The sequence below is a fragment of the Vidua macroura genome, chromosome 3, assembly GCF_024509145.1.
Source record: "Vidua macroura isolate BioBank_ID:100142 chromosome 3, ASM2450914v1, whole genome shotgun sequence".
NCBI lineage: Eukaryota > Metazoa > Chordata > Aves > Passeriformes > Viduidae > Vidua > Vidua macroura.
The window spans coordinates 77,001,283-77,027,707 of NC_071573.1; the positions used below are offsets into that span (position 1 = coordinate 77,001,283).

General features: G+C 40.5%; 1 protein-coding gene across 7 annotated transcripts in view; it reads left to right on the top strand.

Moving 5' to 3' along the window:
• The first annotated feature begins 7,750 nt into the window (after positions 1 to 7,750).
• EPHA7 (EPH receptor A7) overlaps positions 7,751 to 26,425 on the top strand; it is a 165,809-nt gene continuing 147,134 nt past the window's right edge. For 4 of the 7 annotated variants that reach the window (XM_053972826.1, XM_053972825.1, XM_053972823.1 and 1 more), the window contains exons 1-3: positions 10,427 to 10,686; positions 14,711 to 14,775; positions 19,001 to 19,670. In XM_053972826.1, coding sequence (XP_053828801.1) covers positions 10,590 to 10,686; positions 14,711 to 14,775; positions 19,001 to 19,670 — 832 coding nt within the window. In that variant the 5' untranslated portion in view covers positions 10,427 to 10,589. Of the gene's footprint in view, positions 9,341 to 10,426; positions 10,687 to 14,710; positions 14,776 to 19,000; positions 19,671 to 26,425 lie in introns of those variants that run through there. The other 3 variants (XM_053972822.1, XM_053972820.1, XM_053972821.1) reach the window with 1 other exon arrangement.

Consider the following 26,425-nt stretch of genomic DNA (forward strand, 5'->3'; position numbering starts at 1 on the left):
TCTAAATGTTTCATTTAGTGCATTAATACCACTTTGTGAATGCAGTTCGTTTACTCTAGTGTAATTGAATTTGCTTGTTAATCTCTTTCCAAAAGGTGTTCAAAAATACAGCTGTACAAGCAAATGGAATTTTACAAAAAATGAATATTTATGAAGATCCAGATTTCCTTATTCCCAAAGGAATGCTCAAATTTTACTCTAAATCTTTAAAAAGATTTTTTATCTTGCTTCTTGCTTATATTAGTGATGTGGGCTGCTTATTAATCAATGTTTAACAATGTAATTACAGCTGGTTTTAGTCTTACCAGATAACACAGATTAATAAATGACCTGCAACTAGTGAAGTGTGTAGAAAGGGTAATGAATTCCTTCCATCACCACAATAATTTATTAGTAATAAACAAAGAGTATGATGAATTAGAAGAATTTGTAGAGTTTCTGAATATTGCACCAAAATTTCCAGATGAAAGCATTTAATCATGCAGTTTTCATTCATTTATTTCCTTTGTAGCAATTCTGTGAGCTATACTATGCTTGGATTTGTTTTTCTGAGCTGTGTTAAGACGTCCATTGAAAGCCAGGTTCTAGAGTTTTATATCAGCTCACACTGCTACACACCAATCTTACCTGTCACTGAAGTTAGTGTAACTTTGATGTGAACTAACTAATTTCTTTCCATATAGCAAAACAAAATTTAGCCAAGCAAAGCTGTCTCCTCACTGGTCAGAAGGATGTGGAATTCCTTTGGACAACTTTATGCAGCTGCAGGTAAAAAGAAGCAGTTACAAAAGCAGCCTGATTAATGTGACCTAACTGTCAGTGAAGTGGGGTTGTCACACATATCTGCATGCTAGACAGATGTAGCAGCAAAAAACACAAGCAAATGTAGTTTTAAAACAATCTTATTATTTTAGCCTCCTTATCAACTCTTCTAGCTTTTCATCATTTGGATACAGACAGACACCATTTTAAATCAAAGCTACACCTTTCTGAGAATTGTATAATTCCCTATGAACAGCAAAACTGAAGGTGAGAAAAAAAGGTAAGGTATAGATAATACATCATATCCGATGGCACCATCAGTAATTGCACCAAACATCAACAAAACTGTAAAGTGACTCTGACAGTACCCACTGTGATAATCCAGTACATCCCCTGCACAGCATAGCAACCTCCCCTTTTTACATCTTTACTCCTGTACTCTGCTTCCCCGAGCTGCCCCTCTCCCTAGTTCAGCAGGGCAGAGGAGGAGGCAAGCTGTACACTTAATCTTCCCTCACTCCTCTTGTTCCTCCAGCACAGACTTGAATCAGAACCAAAACAGTGAGAGAGCAGTCATGTAGCTCTGCCATGCCCTCAGGTGAGAGAGGATGCTTCCCAAGGACAGGCATAGCTCAGAGAGGATGTGCAGAAGAAGGCAGTTCAAACATCTCCTACCTGACTGTAGGTTACTTTCTCAACTGTAAGTCAAACTTCCTCAGGAACAACTCCCATTCTCCTAGAAAAATCAGGTGGCAAGCTAATGGGGGAAGAGGTGGAGAAAGACCTTTCCATCCTCACAAAAGAATGCAGAATTTTTGTTCCTTTTAAAATCTAATATTATCCAGATACTTGAATTTATTTTTTATATATATATATATCCAGAAAAACGATTTTTGAAAACTTTAAGTGGTGTAACTCATCATAAGTTTGATGTCTTAGCAGATAGAAATCTTAGCAGGTGCATAAAAACACTGACTCCAGGTGTTCACATCAGGTAAGGCTCAGGCTCACAACACTTGGTAATTGGAAGCGTGTGTGGAGGACTCTTAGGAGAGCTCAGGACCTACTGTGCTTTGACCAACATCCAGCCCTATTACATATGTGCATCTAAGCACTGCACTGACTTCTATGAGAATTGGATAGGTGGAAGAATTGCAACAGTGACTCTCTGACACAGTGACAGAAGCATACCAAGGGGGAACCTGAAGGCATATCAATAGGGAATTCAGAGCAGAAATCAGTGAGAATGTACAAACTACTCCTAAAAATATGCATAGATTTCAGTAGGTTAGAATAGGCTGTAATGAATTATGTAACTGTCATGAATTCTTGCCAAAAAGCCCCAACCAGCATAATATTGTTGCAATTATGTCAATTCACAGGAGATAAGAGACTGGCCCTCTGTAAACAGTGTTTTGTGCATGAAGCTGTATTATCTCTACATTCCATTTATCTAAGACTACTGAATTTATGAGGAAATTACGTATGTAGACACATACATATGCATATTTGACAAATAAATGTACTGAAAAGTCTCAGTATGAACAGATACGGTACAGTACTTGCTTTGAAAGAAAAGTATCTTAAATAATCTCCTAGTGAATCCAAATTCAGATGAAGCTCTTGCCAGCTGCCAGCAGTTACTAACAGGTACAGTAGAGGCAGTGCAGACTTAAAGCTATGTTCTGATTTCAGCAGGAAGGAATGTGATAAACTAGGGTATTTTACTGAGCCTGATTAAGCACCTAAAATCTAGTTTAATTATACTACAGCTGGCTATCTGCAAGGCACATTATATGGCAGGATAAAGGGGCAGGAATAGCAGTAAAGCCTCCCTGCTTCTCTCTGAGAGAGGAAAGTCTTTGCATAGGCGTGCCCCAAGAAAACCTTCAGAGCACTGACTTGCAAATCCCAGCGAGGAGCAAAGCTAAGGCCAGGTTGGGGAAGAGTGGTTTGGGACAGAGCTCCAGACAGCAAAGGCTGAAACTGGTCATGCAGTGCACCAGCCAGCTTTAGAGGTGTGCCATAATTTCACATTTTGGAATACCGGGAGGGCATTTTCAGCTTACCAAATGAGAAGGTGACTTAATTCTCTTTCAGCCTGCCATATCCTTTGACTGTAAGTGTTAAGAGGCACACAATGGCAAATTTTTTGGGTGGTTTTGTTTTGGTATTTCTGTTTGTTTGTTTGTTTGTTTGCTTGTTGTGTAGCAACATTCACTGACAAGTCTGTGACCATTTGGGGGAAAAACAAACTCCCACTACCCATATGGGATGATTAGGAAGATATATGTTAACAATGAAGAAGGGAAAAGAAGTGTAGATCTTTTCTCTTGGAATTCAGGAGGTAAATTTCTTCTAAAATATCCGTGGCAGGTGCCCTGGCTCTGGTAGACTACTTTTTTGTTAATTTTTTTTAAACCTTAATACTGGAAGTTCACTTAGGTAAGTGTATTTCTTACTGTGGGGCTTACTACAGTAATACAGCAGTTATAAAAATTTTTCTGGTAGTGTATGAATGAAATAAGTGAAAGAAATACAAAATCATATTACCTCACAGAGAGCATAAATCTGAATTTTTTTGGTTTTAAGGTTCAATCTGCCAGATATATTTATTCATTTCCATTCCTGTAACATTATTTGTATATTTGATTATATTTGAAAATGGAATAAAGAAAAAAAACTTTAAAAGTGAAAGGAAATAGAACATGTTAATTCATGTATCTCAACAGAAGATGTTGGTTATTCATGTATCACAGATGATTTTAATGTTTTGAATTGTACTATTAGAAGGGAAAAAATAAAGTTTCAAATAAATTTATACAAGACAGTCTTTTTAGTCTACTCAAAGAAGACTGTTAAGACCAAAATAATTAGAGTGCAAGGCAGACACCTAAAATTGCAGTCTAGCTTTGAGACAGAAAACAAAGTGTATTAGAAAATAAATGGTTAATTTAATCATAAACCAAAGGAAGTTATAGGATGCTCCAAGATACGTACTATGAAAATATATTTGTTACCAATCTGATAAATTGTAGACAACAATGTAGCAAAAGATTATTCTGGGTAGCCAGAATTAAGAAAGGTCATGCATTGGATTAGAAACCCTAACTCTAAGCAACTGGGCAGCACAATGACAGATGAATTGTTGTAGTCAGCTGCCATATTATTTATGAGAAAGAAGTAACACACACAAAAAAATGACGTATAAGAAACCACACCCCACTGCACCATTTAGCTCTTTTTATCACTACAGTTCAAATCACCTTCACAAGAAAAACATGTGCAAAAGGACAAATAAAGTCTTTCTTGAAAATAAATGCTTTTCACCTGAAAGAGCATGAAAGATACTTAGTGTCAAGAGTGTCACTCTCATTCAGTTGGAGTATCACCTAGCTCTCATCTAGATCAATGGAACCACTTACATGAGGAAAACATTATCTGAACTGAGGCCTTAGATGGGAAACAACTAAGAGTTTGCTTGGCAAATGCATGTGAAATTATATTAATTAAAAGAAAATAAACTATTCAGTGGTGTAGGGGGTGAGATTATCCATTTGTGGTGAATGTTTTCATGGGGATAGAGATAGCTAATCTGGTTGCATGAAGGACAGAAGGGGACCAGAGGCAATATTGCAATACTGTAATTTATATTTGTCATACTTACTGATCCGAGCAGAGGTTAGCTTGCCCTTTAGGGTCTCCTACAGCAAAGCCTTTTTTCTTCATTTTACAGACACGTAGTTTAATTTTATAGAGGATTTGCATCATCCCTGCATTTGTATGAGAAGATTATTACTCTACACAAACCAGAACTGGCTGTAGAAAGACAGTTTGTTAGGTACTTCTATTAACCTTCACCACATTATGGTAAATATGAAAGAAATCACATCTTGAAACTATAGTTGGCAAATTCAAGCCAAAAGGAAATGCATTCTGAATAAAGCATTACTTACCCATGAAACACACTATCACATGCACTTTCATATTTAAAGGGGATAAAATATGCAAGGTCTTGTGATTAAGTGTATCTGGCAAGTATCAAGTATCTGAGAACAAAACAAGCTTCCACAAATTAGTATGTGTATTACTTGCCAGAAATCTGGTTTACTTGCAGTGGATAATGAGAGATCAGTTTTGGGGAGAGGTAAATCCACAGACCAGGACAGAAGTGGCAGTATTTCTGCATGGAAACTTGGCAAGAGTATGAGAATACGTGAAAGATGACAAAGAGGGAAATCTGCAGAGGGTTGTACTCCTGAGAGATGCAATTCTTAAATTATTCTACTTCAAGGAACACCTTCTCCCATACACTCTGGCAGCTTTCCTGTCACTAGTGATGCTCCACATCACTCCACTTCCTGGATCTAGAGGTGAAAGCATTGGAACTCCTGCCATTGCAATCTGTAGTTTCTCTTTCAGAACTAAATAAGGGTTATTGCATCTGCTCTTTTATCCTTTCCCCTCCTACCTCCTAACACAGAAGGGAGATTGAGAGAAGAGATGCTTTCATGCTCTTTCACAGAAAGAAGCTGAGAGATTGAGACTGACTGTAAGAGGAGGTAATATACAGAAACAGGAAATCTACTGGGTCTGATTTTTCACCTCAGCTGGGCTGAAAGAAGAATCTAGGACCGTCACAGATGGAAGTGATCAGATGTCACTTGTGCTGAATAAGAACAGGAAGATACTAACCTCACTGGAGCATATTGCTAGAGTTTATCTGTCACTTACAACTAATTAACTAAAATACAAATTAGCTGCCCTTATGGTCAGGCTCTTCTGTGCACAGTTTTTAGTATGACAAACATCCTAGGCAAAATTGAAGCTTTAAATCTTACAAAGAATTGAAGTCAACAAGGAGCTTATATGTGCGGATACTTGTTGTTGCACCCAGACACAAAGACACTCCTTTAATTCATAGGTGAGAAAGGCAAATTATCTCCTTTCAGAATATCTCCAGATGTTATCACAGGATGATGGCACTGGCTTGTCCTGCTCAAGCTTCCCAGGGGAAGGTCTGCAGCACAATGTGATATACTAACAGACTGAAGAATGATCAACAAAGAGACAGTATGTTCTCCAAAGGCTCTTGTTCCTCAGTACAGCAGTTTCCAAATTCAGGTTTATCAGGGGAAGCAGTCTCACAGGACCCAAATGCAGCATGCTTCTGGACCCTCTACAACTCTGCTCTTGTTCCTTGGGAAAGGAAAAGGCTTTTTTTTATTCACAGTATATTTAAAATGAATTTAATTTGTGCTGTTCTATAGAATGTATTTCATTTCCATTAAATGGCAAGATGACACAGCATCCTACCTCTATTTCTGTACTGTCTTTCAAAGTGTATTGAAAATTCATAGATTTGGAAAACATGATCTATGTATCTATTTAGCACAGTACATCTTTAAATCTCCCAAGGGAAAATTTGACAGTGAATTTTTATTATCATTCTGATATAAGTAAGGACTTTAAAGTGTGAAGTTTTACGGCACTATTTTTGATTAGTGTTATCTAAAATAGCTTTTAAAAACCCAAAACCAAACTGGCATTTTAACTAGAAAAAGAACTTTTTATATGAGCATGCTTTTCAAACAAACCAGTCCCGATTCTCTACAATTTCTTTATGAACCAATAATATTTATTTAATACATTTCCTTCTTTACTATAATAGAGCTACTCTGATTTATAAATCCACCAGATTATTTGAAATTGACAGTGTATGGAAAATCCATCTCTGGTCCAGATTTGGAATGTAAGTGCCATTAGATCTGTAAAACTAAATGCAAAGTCTGATATAATGAATTATTTATTATACATACATGACTTACAAGTGAAGTGTCACAAGGACACTGAATTTTATATTAAAAAGTATATAAAAATTGGCAAAAATTGCACAAAAATATGTACTATGTATTTCATAGAAAATCTTGTGCATGGATAAAAACAGTTCAGCGATTGCTTAGATTAAGACCAAAATTTCAGTTTAGAAGACCTTATTTTATTACTTAAAACTAATTTCTTCCTTTACTACTGTAAAGCAGAGTTCAAGTGTTGTTTTTTTTAAACAAAACTAGTTTTAAGGATCACTGTTCTGTGGACATAACCAAGACTCAATATGATTTACAGAAACGGTGTCTGAGGCTAACCTTCAACAGCTTTCTGAAAGTACTGAAATTTCACTTCAGCCCTGCACAAAGTTGAAAAGAAAGAATGAATTAATCCTGCAAGAAGAAAATTAGTGAAAGCAAACTTTTGTAACTACTACTTTCAAATTATGAAAGTAACAATACTTTCAGATTATGCTCGTTTCCTTACATATGCTTGTGTAGCCCTACAATTCATCCTATATTTCTTCAGTCTCAGATCGAGTTTTGGTGAAGATAGAGTTAGTCAACTTTAAGGAGGAGGAAATTATTTAAGTATTTTTCCAAAGTCCGGTTAGAGCTTTGCAATTCAGCATAGAGAAGCTCAGCTAGCATGAACTTAGTAGAAGCATAGGGAAGCTTGGTAATGTAAAGAAAATCATTCTAACTACAAGTAAAAATAAGACAGAATCTGGCCTACAGGAGAAAAATGACAAAACAGAATAAAGAGACAATTTTGGATTACATTATTCTTTTCCCATTAACCATTTCTTTTGGGGGTAACTGAATAGTAACACATTGAATTGAATGAAATTCCCAGTTCCTTTTTTTCCCCACCTTTTTTCTTCCTTCTTCTCTCAGAGGTTTTGTTACCAAATCTGAGGATTGTAGTCCATTTAGCTTGAGTATTTTTGTTCAGTTGTATTATATCTCTTTTCTGTTTTTCTTTGCAGAAGATCTAACACAGCTGGACAAAATGCAATAAAGGATGTGCATCCTACAGAATACAATTAAAAACACTACAAATAAACAGAGAAAATGGAATCATCAAATTCACTAAAAAAGATTTCAAATTCTTCATCAATTTCACAAAGATTTAATGTGTGAGAAGCACAAAAAAATACCCCCAACACTAATAGACACTCTCGATGTATATTGAATGTTTTGGTGTAACAGTGAATACATCCATGACTGTTCTAACAAAGCAGTACATATAATATGTCATCTTTATCTTCATTTACAATTATCAGGAAGATAGGGCATTTAAAATGGGTTGATCAAGAAGAAGAATATACACTTCTTTTTTTTTTAATCTCTTATTTAATTTCATTGTACACTCACTCATGTATACACACATCCTTCGTGTGGTTAATACATTTACATAACTTTGAGAATCCTTGTATACGTGTATGATCTGACACATATATCATACACATACAATATTAGATTGTATAAAATAGTACAGTATAATCTGTATAAATTGAGGTGATTTTAAAAATAAGTGTCTGGCCTAATACTATATGCAGGACAGGAAGACACCTCATTACCATTTAAGCCTTTCTCCTGTAAATATTTCCATTTAGCAAGTTTCTACATTTTTATAAACATAGTCATTCAAAACCTCAATACAATTTTTTTAGTACATTCTTTGGGGTACAAGTTGTCTTCTTGGCTTAGTGACATAATAAATGCTAGCACTTCATGCTAGGAAACTGTGGAGGACTAACTAGGTTGAAGACTTCTTACATCTTCGTTAATCACTGTTACAATATATGCAACATGAAAACTAACTTCACCCGTGAAAAATTGCCAAGAAGTCACAAAATCCCTGCGTGTATTTAAAACAGCCATTTAAAAAGAAGATAAGCCTACTCACTGTTTTGCACAGCTCCCCTTTCTAAATACACATGCATGAGGATGTGTATGACAGACGGCAGAGGATGAGAAAACCAAGAGTCTGCACTATGCCTACACTTATCATGGTATCCAAAGTATCAACAGAGCATTCTGAATGAAACACAAAAACTGTCATATTCTAAGCCATATTAATTATTCAGCAAGTGAAAGAAATACAGTGCATTTTGGAGCCTCTCTACACCCTTCTCGGAAGTCACAAGGAGCCCACAGGGAAAGTGCTCAAAGCCTGGAGTATGGTGGCTGCTTATCTGTCAATGCTGAGGATTACAATATTATTATTAGTAGTAGTAATTCTAATTTTGTCTTATCTACCTAAAGGTTCCACAAACAAACCTCCCCCCCAGTTTAAATTCCCATTTATGGCATAACATTTTCTATATCAGGATCCGCATCTGCGCAAGGCGTGTTTCAGATTCTCACACAATCTTGCCACCGAATTGCAATTACACCTCTCGCTCTTCGCTGCCTTCGCTTGCTCCCGAAAGACGATAGTCACTTATTCTGTTTACATCGCAGTATCTATCCTTGGAAAGGACACGGCCATGCACTTTTAGCCGAGCAGTACAAAACCCGGTCCATGCCGCTCGGCATCGGCCCCGGGAAGGTTGAGCGGGACAGAGGTGGAGGAGGCAGGGGCCGAGCGGGGGGCGCGGAGCGGGGACCGCAGCCGGGGCCGCCGCCTCTCGCCGCGGGGGCTGCGCGCCCCCAGCCCCGGCGCGGCCCGGGAGAGGAGCGCTCGCCCCGAGCCACCGTGCCCCGCGCACCCCGCTCCGCTCCGCGGCCTCATTCGGGGAGCGGTAAGTTTTTGTGTCCGTCCCGCAGCTGTTTCAGTCCGAAGGAGCGAGGGGTGAGTTTGGAGAAAGGAAAGCGGAGGGGCGGGGGGAGCGTGATGGATCCCCGGCAAAAGCTCTCCCGGTCCGCAGGATGAGAGCTGACAAGAGAGATTTGGCAAGTTCCTCTCTCCCTCGGGTTTCACTTTTTTTTCCCTCCCCCTCCTATTTAAATTGTCTCATTGTTAGAGGATTACACGCGCTTCAGGTTACACCCGGAGAGGACAGGGGGGAAGCAGCCGCTCCTTTCCCTCCCCACATAATAGCTATATTGCCATTAACCTGTTCTTCATATTTGGGGCAAACCAGAGACGCGGGGCAGAAAACACGAACGCAACAGAGGGAAGGGAGCCCAAGTGATGTCAGCCCCGAGGAACTTGGCTGTTGTGGCAGGGCTGTCTCGGGGAACCATCCCGCAGCTCCTGCCGAAGTTTCCCTTTCGGTGGCATCAACCCAGGTGCGCGCTCAGGCCGGCTACGAGCGGGCACCGCGCGGGGGCAGCGCGGGGACCCGCCGGCGGCTGCTCGGCTTCGGGCAGAGGCCGGACCCTGGCCAGGACCCCTCTCTCTCGGTACCCCGGCGGCTGCGACACGGGGAGACCACAGGGAACCCCTGGGGGAGGGATGCACGGACGTCCCCTCGCTCGCAGGACGATCCGGGCAGTCGCCTCCGGGCGTGCGGGACGGCGCCGGGAGCCGGCCGGGCTCGGCGCCCCGTTCGCGGCTCAGCCCCTCCGTCCCGGCGCTGCAGCCCGCAGCTGCCCGGCACCGGCGGACACCCGACACCGCCGCGCGCTCATTGGCCGGCGCCGCCGGCCCCGCCCCCCTGGCCGCGGCGACTCAGGGGGCGGTTCGGCCCGCCGGCCGCCGATAGGTGCTGTTGATTGGTCAGAGGGGGCTGTCGGTCACGTTGAGGGACGGGCCACTCCGCCGCCGAGGCCCCGCCCCCTTGCCCTCATAGATATTATCGGCGCGCGGCGCGGGCGGCCGGGCTGCAGTCGGGGCTGGCGGGCGGCCGGCCCGGTGCGGGAGCCGGGCGGCGGCGCGGAGGCGGAGGAGAAGGAGGCGAAAGAGAAAAGCAGCCTGGAGGGAGGGAGCGCCGAGCCACAGACTAGCGCAGCAAATTCTCCACCGTCCTCTAGCACCCACCAAGCGGCGGCAGTGGCAGTGTCTAGGAATAGAGAGCTAGAAATATAAAATCACCCCGCTCCTGCACCATGGCTTTCCAAAGTAGGCTCCCTTCTTGGATTATTTTGTGCTCCGTCTGGCTGTTCCGCTTTGCACACACGGGGGAGGCACAGGCTGCAAAAGAAGGTAAGGTGATGCGGAAAACCAAAAGTTTGAGCTTATTTATTGCTTTTGCCCACGAAGTCTGTTTGGTGGCTTAGTAGGGGACCTTCCTCCCTTGCCAGCTGCTTATCAGCTCCCCTCTCAGGGGGAAAAAAAAAAAAAAAAGAAAAAAAAAAAGACTTTTTAGTTCAGGTGGGAGGGAGGAAAAAGCACTGTATTCACTGGGGGCTGTGCGTGTGTGCATATGAGGGACCGGGACAACTGCCTTTGCTCCCAGGAATGAGGTTTGCGAGGCATTCGCACGTGATGAGGAGGAATGGGGCTGGGAGAGCCCCCGGCCCGGCTATCCGTGCCGGGGAGCGTCGTTCTCCCGTGCCAGCCCTGATCCTGCCGAGGAGGTGCAGGGAGGGCGGGTTACCTCGCTGCTTTCTGGGCAGGGGCTGAGGGCCGAGTTTTAGGGCTCGGGACGCTTGGCGGGAGGCAAGGCACAGCGCTTGGCTGGGGCTGCGGGGCACTCCCCGCCGCTCCCCACCGGGGGCCTGCAGCGCTCCGGCCCAGCGGGGCTGGGCACAGACCGCGGGAAGGAGCATCGGGGTGCAGTTTTGCACGTCCCAGCCGTGCAGGCTGGACATGTATTTAGAGGATACATACGGCCCGGCGTCATGTGCCTGCAATGTGTGTGCTCTCCCCTGGTATCGCTGGAGAGAGGTTTAGGGGTTTTACACTATCTGCGTAGCACAACGGAGCTTCCCCGTTTTCATCAGTCCAATACTGGTATCTGTGTAAGGCGCACCCCGCACATTTGTTTCCCCCGCGCACGGAGACAAATCAGGCAGTTTTGTATCAGAGGCTGATGGAGGTGTTTAAAATCAATTCACAAAGCCCATCTGGGAACCTCTTTTTTCACGCTGAGAAAATCCGAAATGATTTAAAGGAGAGCCCTGCTCGGGCTTGACAGCCGAAGGCGAAGGTCCGTCTCCATCTTCGGGGAGGGGGTCGAAGACACACACGACATGACATGCGAAGGGGGAGGCAGGGCATTTTCGGTGCCTCTGCATATGTATGCGTTTGGGGTTCCCCCCCCCGCCTCAGATGGATGCGTCAGTATTTTTCATCAAACCTCTGGCATGCAATAAAATATCATTTGGAGCTTTAAAAAATGCCTCAGTTAAAATGTATTCTGCCCTTAAAACGCGAAGTCGATGGCGAGATTAGAGAGGGAAAGAAGAAGGAGCCTTTCCGTAGCAGCATTTCGAAAGTTTATTTGGAGGGGCTGTAAAGCACAGAAACCCTTCCGCGGGGAGCACTAACCCGTAGCCGTGGGGTGCGGAGAGGAGAAGGGCCGGGCAGTCGGACTGGGAGGCAGGCGGGGAGGGTGCGGACTGCCTGCCCCGCTCTGTCCTATGGATTGCTCCGTGATCGGAGCTATGCCGATGCTTCCCAGTGGTAGCCTATGCCGGTTTTTTCTCTGTTATACGTGGGTGCTTATATATGCATCTATACCTATGAGTGTGCGTGTATAATGTCTGTATATTCGGGGGAAATCACTTAGCCAAAGGAGGGTCAGGAGGGGGCGAGCGGCAGACAGGGATTGATAGCGGCTACCTGCTGCAAGCGCAGAAAACTCTGGCGGAAGAAAGAGCGAGTTAAAAAAAAAAAACCAACAACAACAACAACAACAACAAAAAAGTAATTTTACAAATTCACCGCCGGCCCCGCCGAAGGGCCGGTGGCGACAGCAGCCGCGCGTGGTTTCCTACCCCTCCCCGCTGGGTACAGAAAAGGGATGGGAGGGGTAAAAGGCTAAAAAGTTCTCCAAGTTTTCTTTCTGTAGCTCAATAGAAGCCGCGGTGAGATGCTGGAGAGGAACGGGGCAGGGTCCCTCTGTCTCTCTAAGCCAGAAAGCGACCGCGTTACCTGCGGAGCCCTCTGCCAGCGGCCAGGACCCTCGGGTCCAGCGCAGACACGGGGAGCGGACTGTCCCTTCGCCCCGTGGCTGCGAGAGTTCGGGGCTCCGTTCAGGGGCCGCTGTCCCGGGCGCTTCCTCCCTGCAGCGCGGCTGTCGGGGGTGTGCTGGAGGCGGCCGCGGGACCGGCGCTCCGCCGCCAAGCCCCGCTCTTCGGCGCGGGGGCGCGTCCGCCTGCGCGCAGCTCCGCGCAGTGTCCGGAGCGCGACTGCGGCTCCCCGCGGAGGCGAGAGGCCACTGCTCCCCGCCTGCGCGGAGCCCCGCTGAGCCTGTTTCCCGCGGCCGCGCCCCCGCGCTTCGCTCGCCGCCTCTCCGCCTCCTTTCGCTCTCCGTCGCGCCGCGGAAAGCGCTGCGCGGCTCCCCCGCGGAGGGACCGCGCTGGGGCCCCGGTGCGCTCCCGGCGCGGGAAGCTGCGGACCCCCTGCGGCTGCCGGCGGGGGGCGCGGGGCGCGGCGCCGTTCCCCCGCATCACTTCTCTGCGTTGCTGAAAGAGCCGTGACAGCCACGGGTCTCCCCTCGCAGGGAGCAGGGCAGCAGCCTCTGGCTTGGAAAGCTCTTCCCCGGTAACTTGGGATGCCAGAAGGAACGCCACGATTTCTTTGAAAGGGTTGTTTGCAGAGCAGGGGTTTCTGTGCTAGGGTTTTTTTTTGTTTGTTTCTTTGTGGGTTTTCTTTTTGTTTGTTTTGTTTGCTTGTTATCTTTTCTCTCTCTGATGTGCTCACCCGTTGCTACGTGATGGAGAATTACTGCCAAATAAAAAGTATAATGAATTGCAGCCCTAGTGTGCTGGTGCTGAAACGGTTAAATTTTTGGTGGTACCTTTTTTCCCAGGACCATTATAAATGTTCTTATTTAACAAGCCGCCACATACACCACCTGCTTTTCTATAGAAAGTGTTACAAAGTAAAGCCCCTTGAATCCAGCCTTAATGACTTAAGCAGGTAATCTTTCTAGAGGGAGACTATCAAACTTCCTTAATGAGTAGTTCCACTTCATTACTGAAATACAGGCCTGGAAGCTACCGTTTTGTGTTCAGCTAACATTCCATGTATTACTGTATGAATTTTTAGGCATCTTTTTAGTAATTCACTGAAATTTTGTGTTAAATTCTCCTTGGAGAAAGGACCAAAGCTAGAATTAAAACTGTTTTGTTAGAACTGACAGAAGTTGCTTCAAGTTACAGCCTTAAGTCACACATCTAAATATCTTGGACAGTACAGAAATTCTGTGTATAAAGTTATAAATAGCTTTATAGCTAAACATATATGGAATAGGTTCAAATTATGAATGCTACTAAAGAGTTGGTTTATTAGGCTGTGACTAACCACTTTCGGAGGTAGGATTACATTTAGCTGAAAATCATTGTGGTGCTGCTAGAACTGATGTCTTTCTATATGTAATTGTCACCATGATGTGAAGATTTTAGGAAGCTGTTACCATAAAGTGAATTAGTCTGAGTTTGTGTATGCGAGGTGTGAGGTAATTGCAGAGTCTTTTTTTTCTGTATTCCTAGTTGTCATTTATTTGCACAATTTTTGCTTTATCACCAAAGGGAAGTATTTTTCACTTTGACACTCAAAAAGGATCATTGTTTTTCAATGCAACCCTCGGTGAGGTATAGACCAGTCTTGTATAAATCAGTTTGGAAACGTGTTGAAATGTCTGTGTGCTTTAAGCTGATTGTAATGACCAGCATATGGAAAATGTCCTTATGAAAAAGGAGAGGGAGGAAGCATGCATCTTAATGACTGATTAATAGCACTTCAGAGAACTAAAAACGCCTCACTTTGTTTTAAGCAATGAAATTGTAAAGATTTATGTATTTATGCTCATGTATAAACAGGTATGTATATCTGCTTATATGTGAATGATACAAAATAATTTGTCTGCTTAGGAATAAATAGCTAGTTGTGGTTGCAGATAATTTTTTTATTAATATGAAGAAGACATGTTAATCTGTACAAAAATTATATTAATTCTACGACTTTTTAAAATTCATATTTTGTTCCTTAGTTTTAAATCCCCCTTTGTTATTTTTAACAAGCTGTGGAATTTCTTTTTTTTTTTTTTCCTTTTTTTTAGTAATACTGCTGGACTCTAAAGCACAACAGACAGAGTTGGAATGGATTTCCTCTCCTCCCAATGGGGTAAGTACTGCAGGCAAAGTTTAAGTTCCTAAAGATGAGTAGTTAGTTTATCGAAGCAGTTGAAAGACCTGCTTTAAACTAGTTCGCCCTCATATTTCTCTCAGTAATCATACCAAGTGTTTATGGCTTCTTCATTTTTAGAATGAAACCTCAGATTACAGTGTACAAATGTACAAGCCAATTAAAAGCAAGTGGCTCTTTGGAAACTTTTGTTACTTTTATGTTTTGTAGTGTATTCCTTTGTGCTGTGCGAAGGATTACACTGTATATTTATAACAGTATTTTAAATCCCTTTTTTTTCTTCCTTTAGAAACAACAGATCTGCTTCTGTGTGGAAACTTTCTAAAAATATGTTTTTCATTTTCTGTAGAATGGGTGATCATAAATTTGTTTACGATGTTTTCTTTGTAAATGAATAGCACAGATTGAAGTGCTCTAAAATAAAAACATTTATATTGCAGATGTGTTTGAAATGACATTCCAAACTTGAAACATCCCCAAGCCTTGAGGAGCTTGATATCTGGAACTAGGCACGAATTATGTGGTTAAGGCCACCTCCAGCTTGCGTACAAATTAATCTCTTGGCATTCTATGAAATGTACCATTGTAAATTACATCATTATAAAAATGACATGTTTAGAAACATCAGTGTTATTGTCCTATTATATATGTAAAGTTGGGAAATGCTGCTTTCAGTCTGAATTAAAAGTGTTATAAAACCTCTTCTTCCTCGAGCTTTCAGGAAGAACATTTTCAGAGAGATATAATGGATATATTGTCCTATCTTAACTCAGTCCTACATGAACTTACTCTGAGCAATCATAAATTACACGGACAGTTCTTGCTCATGGAAACAGTCTTGCTGAATCCATTGTGACCCCTTGCATGAACAAGAACTTGGGGGATCAGTCCCTTAATCTTCAGTTCATTAAGAAATCTGGAGCCAGAAGAGCGTGAAGTCTGAGTAGGGATATAAAAGTGTAACAAATCCTTTAAATAAGAAGAATGAAAATGTGGAAGTGTCTTTCTTTAAAAGCAAGATTGTAGTATCAATACAGGCATAAACTGGAAACTAAATCTAAGGACTTTGGAGGGAAGGTAATGCGGGCTCAATGTGTATGATGGCCAGTAACCTCAGCATTAGTGTTTTGCGCTGATTGAAGCCTTTACCAGAGGTGTTTGAAAGATTAGCTTGGTGGCATTTATATTAAGCTAACTTGTAGATAATGAAAGACATGTCAACACATATTGCACATCAGCAACATCATGAAAGATGAAAGTAGAGTCCAATTCAACAAATAGTGAAAAGCGAGTTTCAAAGGTAGAAGCGAATTTCAATCACAAATTAAAAGTGAATCAAAACTAATGGCTAGATTTGTATGTGTGAAAATGTTCAGAAAAAGTTGTCTGTAAATTAACATAAAAGTACCATTTTAATAATGTAATTTTGAAAAGAAATGTTTTTCTAATTTTGATTACTGAATTATTTACTATGCAATAAAGACTTCATGGAATGAACACAGAAAATTTTGAGAGAAACTACTGCATCATCACAGTAGAGAATGTATCAGACACTCATTAAATGCCTCATTCAACTGCAAATGCTACATTTAATGCTGTTAAGATAACTAAGAAGTTAAAATACCATAAATTGAAACCAATAGAACAAGGCATATTCAAACAGATTTGCATGTATAACAACATATTTTGCAGTAGGACAAAGAAAAGTGAGTTTTCTTTCTGTGAAATGGTTCACTATAAGAAAACTTCAATGAATGGTAACCTCAGCTGCCATAGGTGAAAACATCTTGAAGTACTTGAAGTATTTTTTTTCCTTGCAGACACTCTGATTACATAATTGCGTCATAAACCACATTTCCCTAACAGTTTGGCTTTGTCAAAATACAGAAAAATAGCTCCACTGCTTAATGCTAGGGATGACAAAAAGTAGTGCTTATTGTGTGAATTTAGTTTTTCTGTATTTTATTTTCCTTGACTGTAACATAAGAATCTCTTTGATGCTAGCTAGTCTCATGTAGTGGGATTTTGACTCTGAGAAAACTCATTTATGTTGTATTATGAAGAGTAAGTTGATTTTGTAAAATGTATTTTGTTTGTTGCTTTTTTTTTTTTTGTTTCAGTTTGTTGGTTTTTTTGAGGAGCAATAGTGATTTGTTTTGATGGAGCAATCCACATCAAAACTCAAGGAGACAGATTCTGTTGTATGGTGCATGAGAGTTACTTTCATGTCAAAGATGACATTGTCTTACTGAATATCTTCTTTCAGAATCTGGCTTGGTGTCTTAAGGGAAGAATTCTTACACAAGATAAAATATAAAAAAAAAACCAAAAAACACCCCAACAAAAAAAACAGGCCAAACCATCTCAAAGGACATAGCATTACCTGGCAAAATTTTAGGCTTTATGCCTTTTTTGTCACCTTGATGGGATTTTTTTTTTAATGGGGAGATGTTTTTTATTATCATGGTATAGCCAAAACCCTCTCAGTCCAAGGACCTGTTTTTCTTTTTCTTGTTTTTTCTATCTCTTGTAGAGGTGAAAAAAAATTACTCATTCAGTTCTAATAAATCTGTTATAAAGATAGACATTCTTTTGTTCAGAGGTTAATACTGTTCCATATGCAATCACTTCAGTTAACTCCATGAGCATTTAATAATCTATTTCAATCATTTAATACCATATGCATATAATATATAATACTGTATATATCTCATCTATAGGTCCTTGAAATGCTCTTTGATATTTACAACTTCTGTGCATTTCAGCATCTGCAGCTGTGATATATTTTGTGATGATTTAGCCACATCTGTTTTTTCCTGAAACAGACAACAACTTTAAGATGGTCTCATTTACTGTCAAATAGGCTTGCAGAGTAATGTACACTCTGTGGCTCCTGATCTGGGAAACCAATGCCTTCCATGCTTGGTTGCCAGCATAAGGAATGTCAGTGGATGCTCCATCCTGCAGAGGTGCCGACTATACGAGTCCCACAAAGCACTTAAGCATGTGCTTACCATTAAGCTCATAAGTACAGTCACTGATCTTAAGCATGAGCTTAAGTGCATTATTGACACAGGGCCAGAGGGCTGGGTGCCATCCTGAGAAGTCATGGTTGCCTGTATCCTGGGGTGATGACAGCTCACCCCCCCCCTTCTAATTTACTACAGCTGCAGTTTCTGCAGGCACTGAAACGTTACAAGAAATGTGAAAAAAGGTGAGAGACAAGGATTGTTTTGGTTACACCTGGGCAGATCTGGCAGGTTTGCCATTGCTGGAGGTGCAAATTCCCACGCTGCCAAAGGCTGTTAAAGATTGGGGATTGTTAAAGGCTTACCAGCTCATTACACAGTTGGTAACCTAAAGAGAGAGAATCAACAAAACTCAGGCTTTGAACCAGAGAGCTTTCAGTCATATGGGTTGTTTTTAATTCTGTATGCAGTCTCATGGTTCATTTGAACTCTCAGCTAAATGAAGTTTGCCCCTTCTAATATGGGTGCAGCCACTGGACTAAAGGTGAGGTGAGGAGGAGCTGCTACTTACCCTTTCAGTTTGTAAATAAAACAGAAGGTAGACTGAAAGAAAGGGTGACAACTAAAATGTTTTCTTGCTTTCAGATTTTTAATTCTGTCAATTTTCTCTTGCCCTCTCTCTATGCCATTTCAATCACATAGGGGTGGGAATCATCTGGCTCATGAGTTTCAGGACCTGATCCCGTGCTTTCTATACAGCTGCAAGTTTCATTGGAAGTTTTACATGCACAAGTTTTATGTACACTAATGCTAAGCAATTTCAGTTTCTAAGACTTCACTGATTTTAAGTTTCTTTGGAAGAGAAGCTGCCTCCCTCCTTTTGGTCTTTGCTCACTCAAAACTGTTGTGACATTAAAGAAATGTGTGTGAGCTCAGGGTGAAATCAGAACCTGGTATGCTAAACAGCCTTTTCCGAAGTTACCTACCCCTTTGCAACTGTGCCCCTGATATGACATGATGATTTTAGAAATTGTATGTGGGACAGACATGAATGGAGAGAGAGCCTACTCCTGCATTAATATATATTTTCTTCTTTTGGGTGCTGAACAGTATTTTTAACGACTTACTGTTAAAAAGAAGGGAAATGTGAGTTGTGTGAAGTTTTTTAAAATACTCAGTAGTTATATCTGGTGACATACTTCTTGTTTATTACTAACTGTTTGTTATCATTTTAGTGGGAAGAAATTAGTGGACTGGATGAAAACTACACTCCTATACGAACATACCAGGTATGCCAGGTGATGGAATCAAACCAAAACAACTGGCTTCGGACTAACTGGATTGCAAAAAGCAATGCACAAAGGATTTTTGTAGAACTGAAATTCACTCTGAGGGATTGTAACAGTCTTCCTGGAGTTCTGGGGACTTGTAAGGAAACTTTTAACTTGTATTATTATGAAACAGACTACGACACTGGCAGGAATATCCGAGAAAACCAATATGTAAAAATAGACACTATTGCAGCAGATGAAAGCTTTACCCAGGGTGATCTTGGGGAGAGAAAAATGAAACTTAACACAGAGGTGAGAGAAATTGGACCTTTGTCCAAAAAAGGATTCTATCTTGCGTTTCAGGACGTAGGGGCCTGCATTGCTTTGGTCTCTGTCAAGGTCTACTACAAGAAGTGCTGGTCCATCATTGAGAACTTAGCTATTTTTCCTGACACAGTGACTGGCTCAGAGTTTTCCTCTTTAGTTGAAGTGCGAGGAACTTGTGTCAGCAGTGCGGAGGAGGAGGCAGAGAACTCGCCGAAGATGCACTGTAGCGCGGAGGGAGAATGGTTAGTGCCTATTGGAAAATGTATCTGCAAAGCAGGATACCAGCAGAAAGGAGACACGTGTGAACGTAAGTAAACACACAACTTGAAATTGTAGGTCATGTTCTACCAGATTTTTCTTTTTTTTTTTCACTTTTTTTTTTAAGAGAAATGCATCAGCAGTCTGCTTTTAAAGTTTTCAGATCCTCAGTCTGTAGTTCACACTGAATCTGAAGTTCATACTGGTTAATCTAAATCAGTCTGTCTGTCTGATTATGAAAATCTGTGGTTGCTCAATGCTGTTTTGAATTTAAAGAAAAAGGTTTGAAGTCGTAAGTATAAAGATAGGTTCGGGACTAAAATTATAGACTGTTTCTTGCACCTTTTGGTAAGGCTGAGTAAGTCATACCTATCACAGAACATTGTAGCAATAATGTCAGGTGTGAGTAGGTAAACAGTCTGTTCTTTCACATGATCTCTGACATAATTATAAGAAAGCTAAAATGGATGTAGTAAACAGAATGGGTATGGTTAGTAATGGGAAAAATATACGTAAAATCAAAACCAAGCTAAAGATTTGTGTCAAGTGCGTAAAACCTCTAAATGTAAGACAGATATTTAAAATGGAGTATCAAATTTTCAGAATAAAGTATAATATCCTTTCTATAATTTTTTTTTTGCACAAAACTTTGGCTTGCAGTTGAATCATTGTGATTATTTTAAAATACTAGAAGATCAGAGACTGCTGAGTTGTACTTCCTGATTCAAGACTGATTCAGTTAACCATGTTCTTAGAATTATATTTACCCTTAGCATTGCTGTCACTGGGGCTACAGGCATAAGACATTTATTGTCTTTGCTTCCAATAAGAACAAGAGAATGTGCAGTTTGTTTGGAGACAGGTATTTTAATATACATTTAATACAAGGTCTATGATTTTTTATCACAAGATAACACAAGAAGTTCTATATCAACATGTGTTTATTGCAATGTAGGTAGACATTTGTTGATGAGAAATATTGTAAGTGAAAAAGTGGAAAAATCCCCACAAATCTATGAAGAGGAGAAATGTACATAATCTCAAAAACAAAGCTGGTAGCACTCATTGAGTCTGAGGTGCCTTAGTCTGATGAGGACTTCAAAAACTGTAGAGGATTTGGGACATCCTAAAAAAAAGTAAATGAGTCTCTTGATTAATAGTTTGTACACATGAAAAAAACACAGTTCTGCTTTTGACAGGTTTCTATGAGGAAATTCAGTAGAAGGTGAAGTGAGTGGAGTTGATCTCAGGGCTTTGTAACTCCACACAAATCTTTCATTGTTCTGTTGGGAAGGGATGAACGCTTAAACACTGCAGAGGGTGATCTCATTAGGAGTAATTGTAATGTGAAAAACTGCCCCAGCAAAACTGTTCAGTAGACTGTATTAGAGGTCTGTTAAAAATATTAAGTGCTGTGTCCCATAGAAGTCTGTGTTGAGGTTTTAGATTTTTTTTTCTGAGTGACTGATTTTTTTCCCTTTTTTAGTTAATTTGCTCTTGATTACAGACCAGGTTATCATTAATGTAATTAATATACTAATTTTATTTGACTTTCAATAAGGGAGAGAAAATATTAAAAAAAAAAAAAAACAAACAGTATATGTTAGGAAGGGGGTGGGGGACATAACCTGAGTGAGCATGGCAGGGATGGATAGAGAAGAAATTTATGTTTGATGACTGGAATTCAAGTAACCTGTTTACTGAATAGGCTTCTTAATTTCTAACTGCGCTGATGTTGACAAAAGAATTAAATGATAACTTGTACTTGAGCCTGGTGGCATGCTCATTTGCAAGAACATTTCCCATTTTTGGCTTGCTTCCAAAGCAATCGCTGGGAGAACACGCTACTCTGGAAGCAGTCCAGAGGATCATTTATGGTATTTTTCCTCTTTTCTTTCAGTGATCCTGTTAAGAGTTTCAAAACAAACTCTGGCCCCATATTGAGGCAAGCTAATGTGTTTGAGAGGGAAAAGGTGGTGGGCAGGCACTCGTCGAGTGCACGCTGAGTCAGAGCGATCTGGGTGACTGTGGCACACACTTGTAATTGCTGTCTGTGTGTCCTGGCTGGGCTTGAGGATGTTATTAAGTATGATCAACTATGTGGTGACCGATAATGCAGCTGGCACACTGATACTGCGTCTGTTTTTTGTGACAGATATTGAGAGGAACTTATCTCTACATTGACACTAATGCAACTGGCTATCTGTTACTGTCAAGCTGTGTAACAGATCAAGTGGAACCAAGTTGCTGTGTACTTCCTTAACCCAGAGCTTTTGTAGCCCTGTCTGAGGGCTCACTTCTGCAAATACTTTGTACCTGGCATGCTGTGTGACTTCTTTGGGACTACTCAGGGCAGAAAGTATTGTGCTCTGTCAGGATGCGCAGACGTCTGTGATTCTTCCCTCACACTTGCTAAAGCTCTGCTGAATTAACTTAACACAATAGGGTTGTCCTTTAAAGATACAGAATAATACCTTATCTGGCTGTTTTGCAGCAAAGGTAGGAGTAGATGACCACATTGTAGTTCCAAATATCTCTTCAGCCTGTAACTCAGCAGGGATTTTCATTTGTGTTACACTAGCTTGATTGGCTGTCTTTGATTGAATAATGTGTGCCTTTTGCATACAGCTCCTCTCCTGTTTATGAAATTTATTGAGTTCAGATACTAAAACAATTGAATTTTGATTTATACACAACTCTGCAGTGGATGCATTTCTTTCCTTTTTTTTTTTTTTTTTTTTTTTATGAATGTAAGCAACTTGTAGTGCTGGGAAGGATAAGGAAGAAAACAATCATGAGTGGTGAAACACATAACCTGGAAAATAAGGTTCCCTGTGTTCCCTCTTTGTGCTGCCACACCTCTTCGTTGCTTGATCTTTCAAACTGAGTTTGGATGTACACCGATTACTTCTCACTATACGAGTGCCAAAGAATCCTTGTGACCTCAGTAGTCTAAAACATACATAAGAGAACCAAATTTCAGAGAGATCACAAATGCAATTTAAAGCAAAATCTTAAAGCTGTGTGAAACAAACATAAAGAAACTAGACGAGCTTCTGAACTTTCAGCTGCAGATTGTTTTGCTTATGCGCAAGGAGACTCTTTCCTCAGTGTTGATCTTAGGTCTGCTGGTGTGTAGCACTATGCTTAGGTGTGGAAATTGTGCATTTTAAAGGATATCTTGAAGGGTACCTAGCAGCAGTACCAGAAAGGTACTTAGACATATTCAGTTCTTTTAACACTATGCATTACATCTGTTATGAAAAAAAAAAAAAACAACATCCAACCAACCAAAAAACCGTCATCCAACCAACAAAAGAAACCCCAACCACAAAACCCAATGGACTTCTCAGTTACTGTAGTGGACTCCCAATAGGTCTAACTTGGACTTTTCTGAGAGTGGAGTTCATTTGATATGTTATGCGTGTATAGGAATACACTGTGATCAGTGATTGATATTTGAAGGTGAAAATAATTCTATGAGAGCTTCTACTATAATGTATTTTCCATCTGTTTCATGTTAGTTGGGGGTGGAGAGGGAGAGAATTAAATTTATTCAATCAGAGCAGTAGAGTGATATTTCAGAAGGTATGAAGCTTCTCTTAACATTACTGAACTGAGAAATTACATGGATCTCTGGGCACCAAGTCCAAAAAATCCCATTCCTAGGGAAAGCCAAATGGGTGCATTTTACTGTCAAACATATTATAATACTGTATGCATTAACAGTTGTTTTATTGGCCTCCAAATGAGGAAGAGATTATAGCTATTTGCACATTTTGTCTTGGTGAGGTAAAAAGGGAGCTACAGGCTTTTCTTTCCAGACTTTGTCAAGTGCTATACACTGTGCCAAAGAGCAAGCTGCATCTGTTCCTGCTCTTTTTTCTTCTTGGGACAAACACTTTACCTCTTCACTTTGTGAGATATTACTTGATAACAGATCCAGAAAGTGGATTTGCCTTATGTGCATCATATTTGTGGTAAAGTATGTGTGGTTGTGGGTTTTTTTGTTTGTTTTTTTTTCTTTTATTCTTTCTTGTGTGTTTTGTTTTTTAATGTTACTCCATTTAGGAGCTGATGTGCTACACATTTATTAATAGAGGGCAATGAATTAAGATGGGAATGTGAATAAGTTGTAATTAAAACAAATATTACTAGCTTCCCAAAAGCCCAAGTTGCTTGTGCTTAGGGTGTAGAGTTCAGCTCAGGGAGTGCGTCACAGAAGATGTGGATAACCTGCAACTTAAGTAACTTATGCTGACATATCTGTCTGCATTTTTAACTTGAAAATTTTTTGCTTTGTGTAGATGGGAAAAATGGTAGAAAACTTTTCAATGGCATTTATATCATCAAGACTTTAAATGTTTCCTCTTTTGAAGAAGAGTTACCTTTCTTCCGTTTGCTTCCAAAATTACTCTAGGGAAGAGAATGTAATTAGTTTCAGCTAATTGAACCTGAGCAGAGAATGAGGGTATATCTCTGTGTCACTGAGTCTTGTCATTTTCTCAGAAGCCCATAGAAGTTCAACAGCAGAGCATCTATCTCCTTCTCTTTTTATTCCCTAACATATTAAATAACTTTTCTGTTCCTTTTTAAAGAAAGGCCAGTGGGATCTGATATCAGGCATCACATACAGCTGAATATGAACTATTTGATTAAAAAAAAAAAAGAAAAAGTTTAAAAGGTAGGTGTCTTTGCAAAGGATCCTAGCAGGTTCAGGAAAATAAACTAGATACTTTAAAGTGAAAGCAAGACCTTTTAGCTAGATGGTCAAGAATTTACTGAAGGTGTTTCTAACATGAAATAGAGAGCTTTAATTTTGGCTTCAAGTCCCCTTTGGAATTTGTAGAAAGTTGAATGTTTTGGCTGTCATTCACCCTGTAGTCTTCTGAATTCCCTTCTTGTCAGGGAGATGTGGTACAAAGATATATTTTCTTGCTATATCTTCCTTTCAAAACAGTTTAGTGTTCATAAAGAGAACGATTTTTACAAATTTATTTGTCTCTCTAAGTAATTTGGATTCCTTTGACCTACTTGGTTCATGTTCTTCAGCTTTCTGGATGTGAAAGCACAGGGAAAAGAAAGGGAAAAGAGCTATGTCCACTGTTAAATATGACCTCTTTGAAAGTGTTTTCCAAATGAAGTAACACAAAATGGCTGGTATTCTCACTGGTCAGGGCTGGCCATTCCCTGAAACAAATGGATGCCTTCATGCTTCGTAAAATCTGTTTCAGGTCTCTTCTGTGTTGTTTTTTGGCTCGAAGATACAATTGATTTTCTGTAGTCCTGATTTGCCTGAAGTATCTGAATTAATTTGATAGGTCTGGTTATAGGTCATCATAGTTTTGGTGATACAGCACCCTCTCCCAAATGTGGCATAAAGAGATGAGAGAAGTAAAATGATGGGAAGTCAAAGTGATAAGTAATGAAGGCAGTCAAAAGGCATCTGGTTTCCATTGATAATGCCATCAGAGTGATCCCTAAAATGAATCAACTGCAGAGCTACTGACAGATTCAGTTCCCAATAAACTAGTAGTTTTGCTCCAGAACAGCTGAAAGAAGTGAAATTGCACATGCAAATGGGCAATCAGGAGCCCAGATCCTAGAAGTGGGGTTGTTGGATAATGTAGTTGAATGTAGAGCTCTTTCCCTCTCCAGCCTCTTCTCCTCTGCCCTCCAGCCTGCCCCTTGCTTCTGCTGTCTCCAGGAATTAATTTTAGTTTTGCATTTTACTTGAGGTTTGATGAATATGAACTTCTTCAATTAAATTTGCTGCATGGTTGTTGTTTGGATGTTTTTTGGTCAGATCCGCTGCTGTGCACAGATTTTGAAATGAAAACAAAACCAGCAATGAAATCTAAGAGAATTTTAGTAATATCTCCTTTAGTTACAGGGAAAGCTGTCTGTTTTACGGGTCTGGGATGCCACTACTGAATTAGCTATGGTTGCTCAACAGCTGGGCCCTTAACTCCTCAGCCATCAAGTGTATCTGCTGTTTGCTCTAAGTGAAGCTTTACTTGGTATTTAGAAATGGAATCTCATTCTGTCAAGTCTGCTGCCCAAAACCATACGTTTTGCTTCTGGAACAAACTTTCCTGCCCAGAGATCTTTTGTGAAGGGTGCAATAGGCATCTAATGGCTTTGCTATAATTTTCTAAGTTTGATATGTTTCTAAGTATAAACAAATTTTCCTACATGAAAAAGAAGCTGCTTACTTAGAAATTCTGAGAGGGTTTTTTGGTTTGTTTGTTTTGGTGTGGTTTTTTTTTGGTTTTGTCCAGGTTTTCTGTTAACCTCTTAGAATTAGGCAACTAAAAATAAATCTAAGTATTCTTTCATTTCTGAGTGAAAATGGGACACGTCACGTATGATCCTCATTAGGAGTATTATAAGTGTACATGCCTTCTGTTAAATATGACTATTAGCTTTTTAAGAAAAAACAAAACAAAACCCATCCAGACAGCAAGGTTTCAGGAACTGAAAAAAAAGAGTTAGTAGGTTACAGAGAAACTGAAAGTAGGGATCAATTAATGGAAGAACTGACAAAGAACATGTTAATAACTACCTGATCTACTTCATGTATCTGTAAAACATCTATTATCTCTATGCTGAAATGCTGTTGAAAGTTGTTCAAGAAAGCTGCAGTTCAAAGTATATTTTTTTCCCTGAAAATAAAGAAATTTAAGTAAAGGGCTTTTAGAGTTTTTATTTAAGAAGTGAGAGAACCATATGGCGTGATCTATGTTTGGTACTGAAGCTGAAAAAAAAATGGAAATTATGTGGGCAAAATGTTTGGTTAACTAG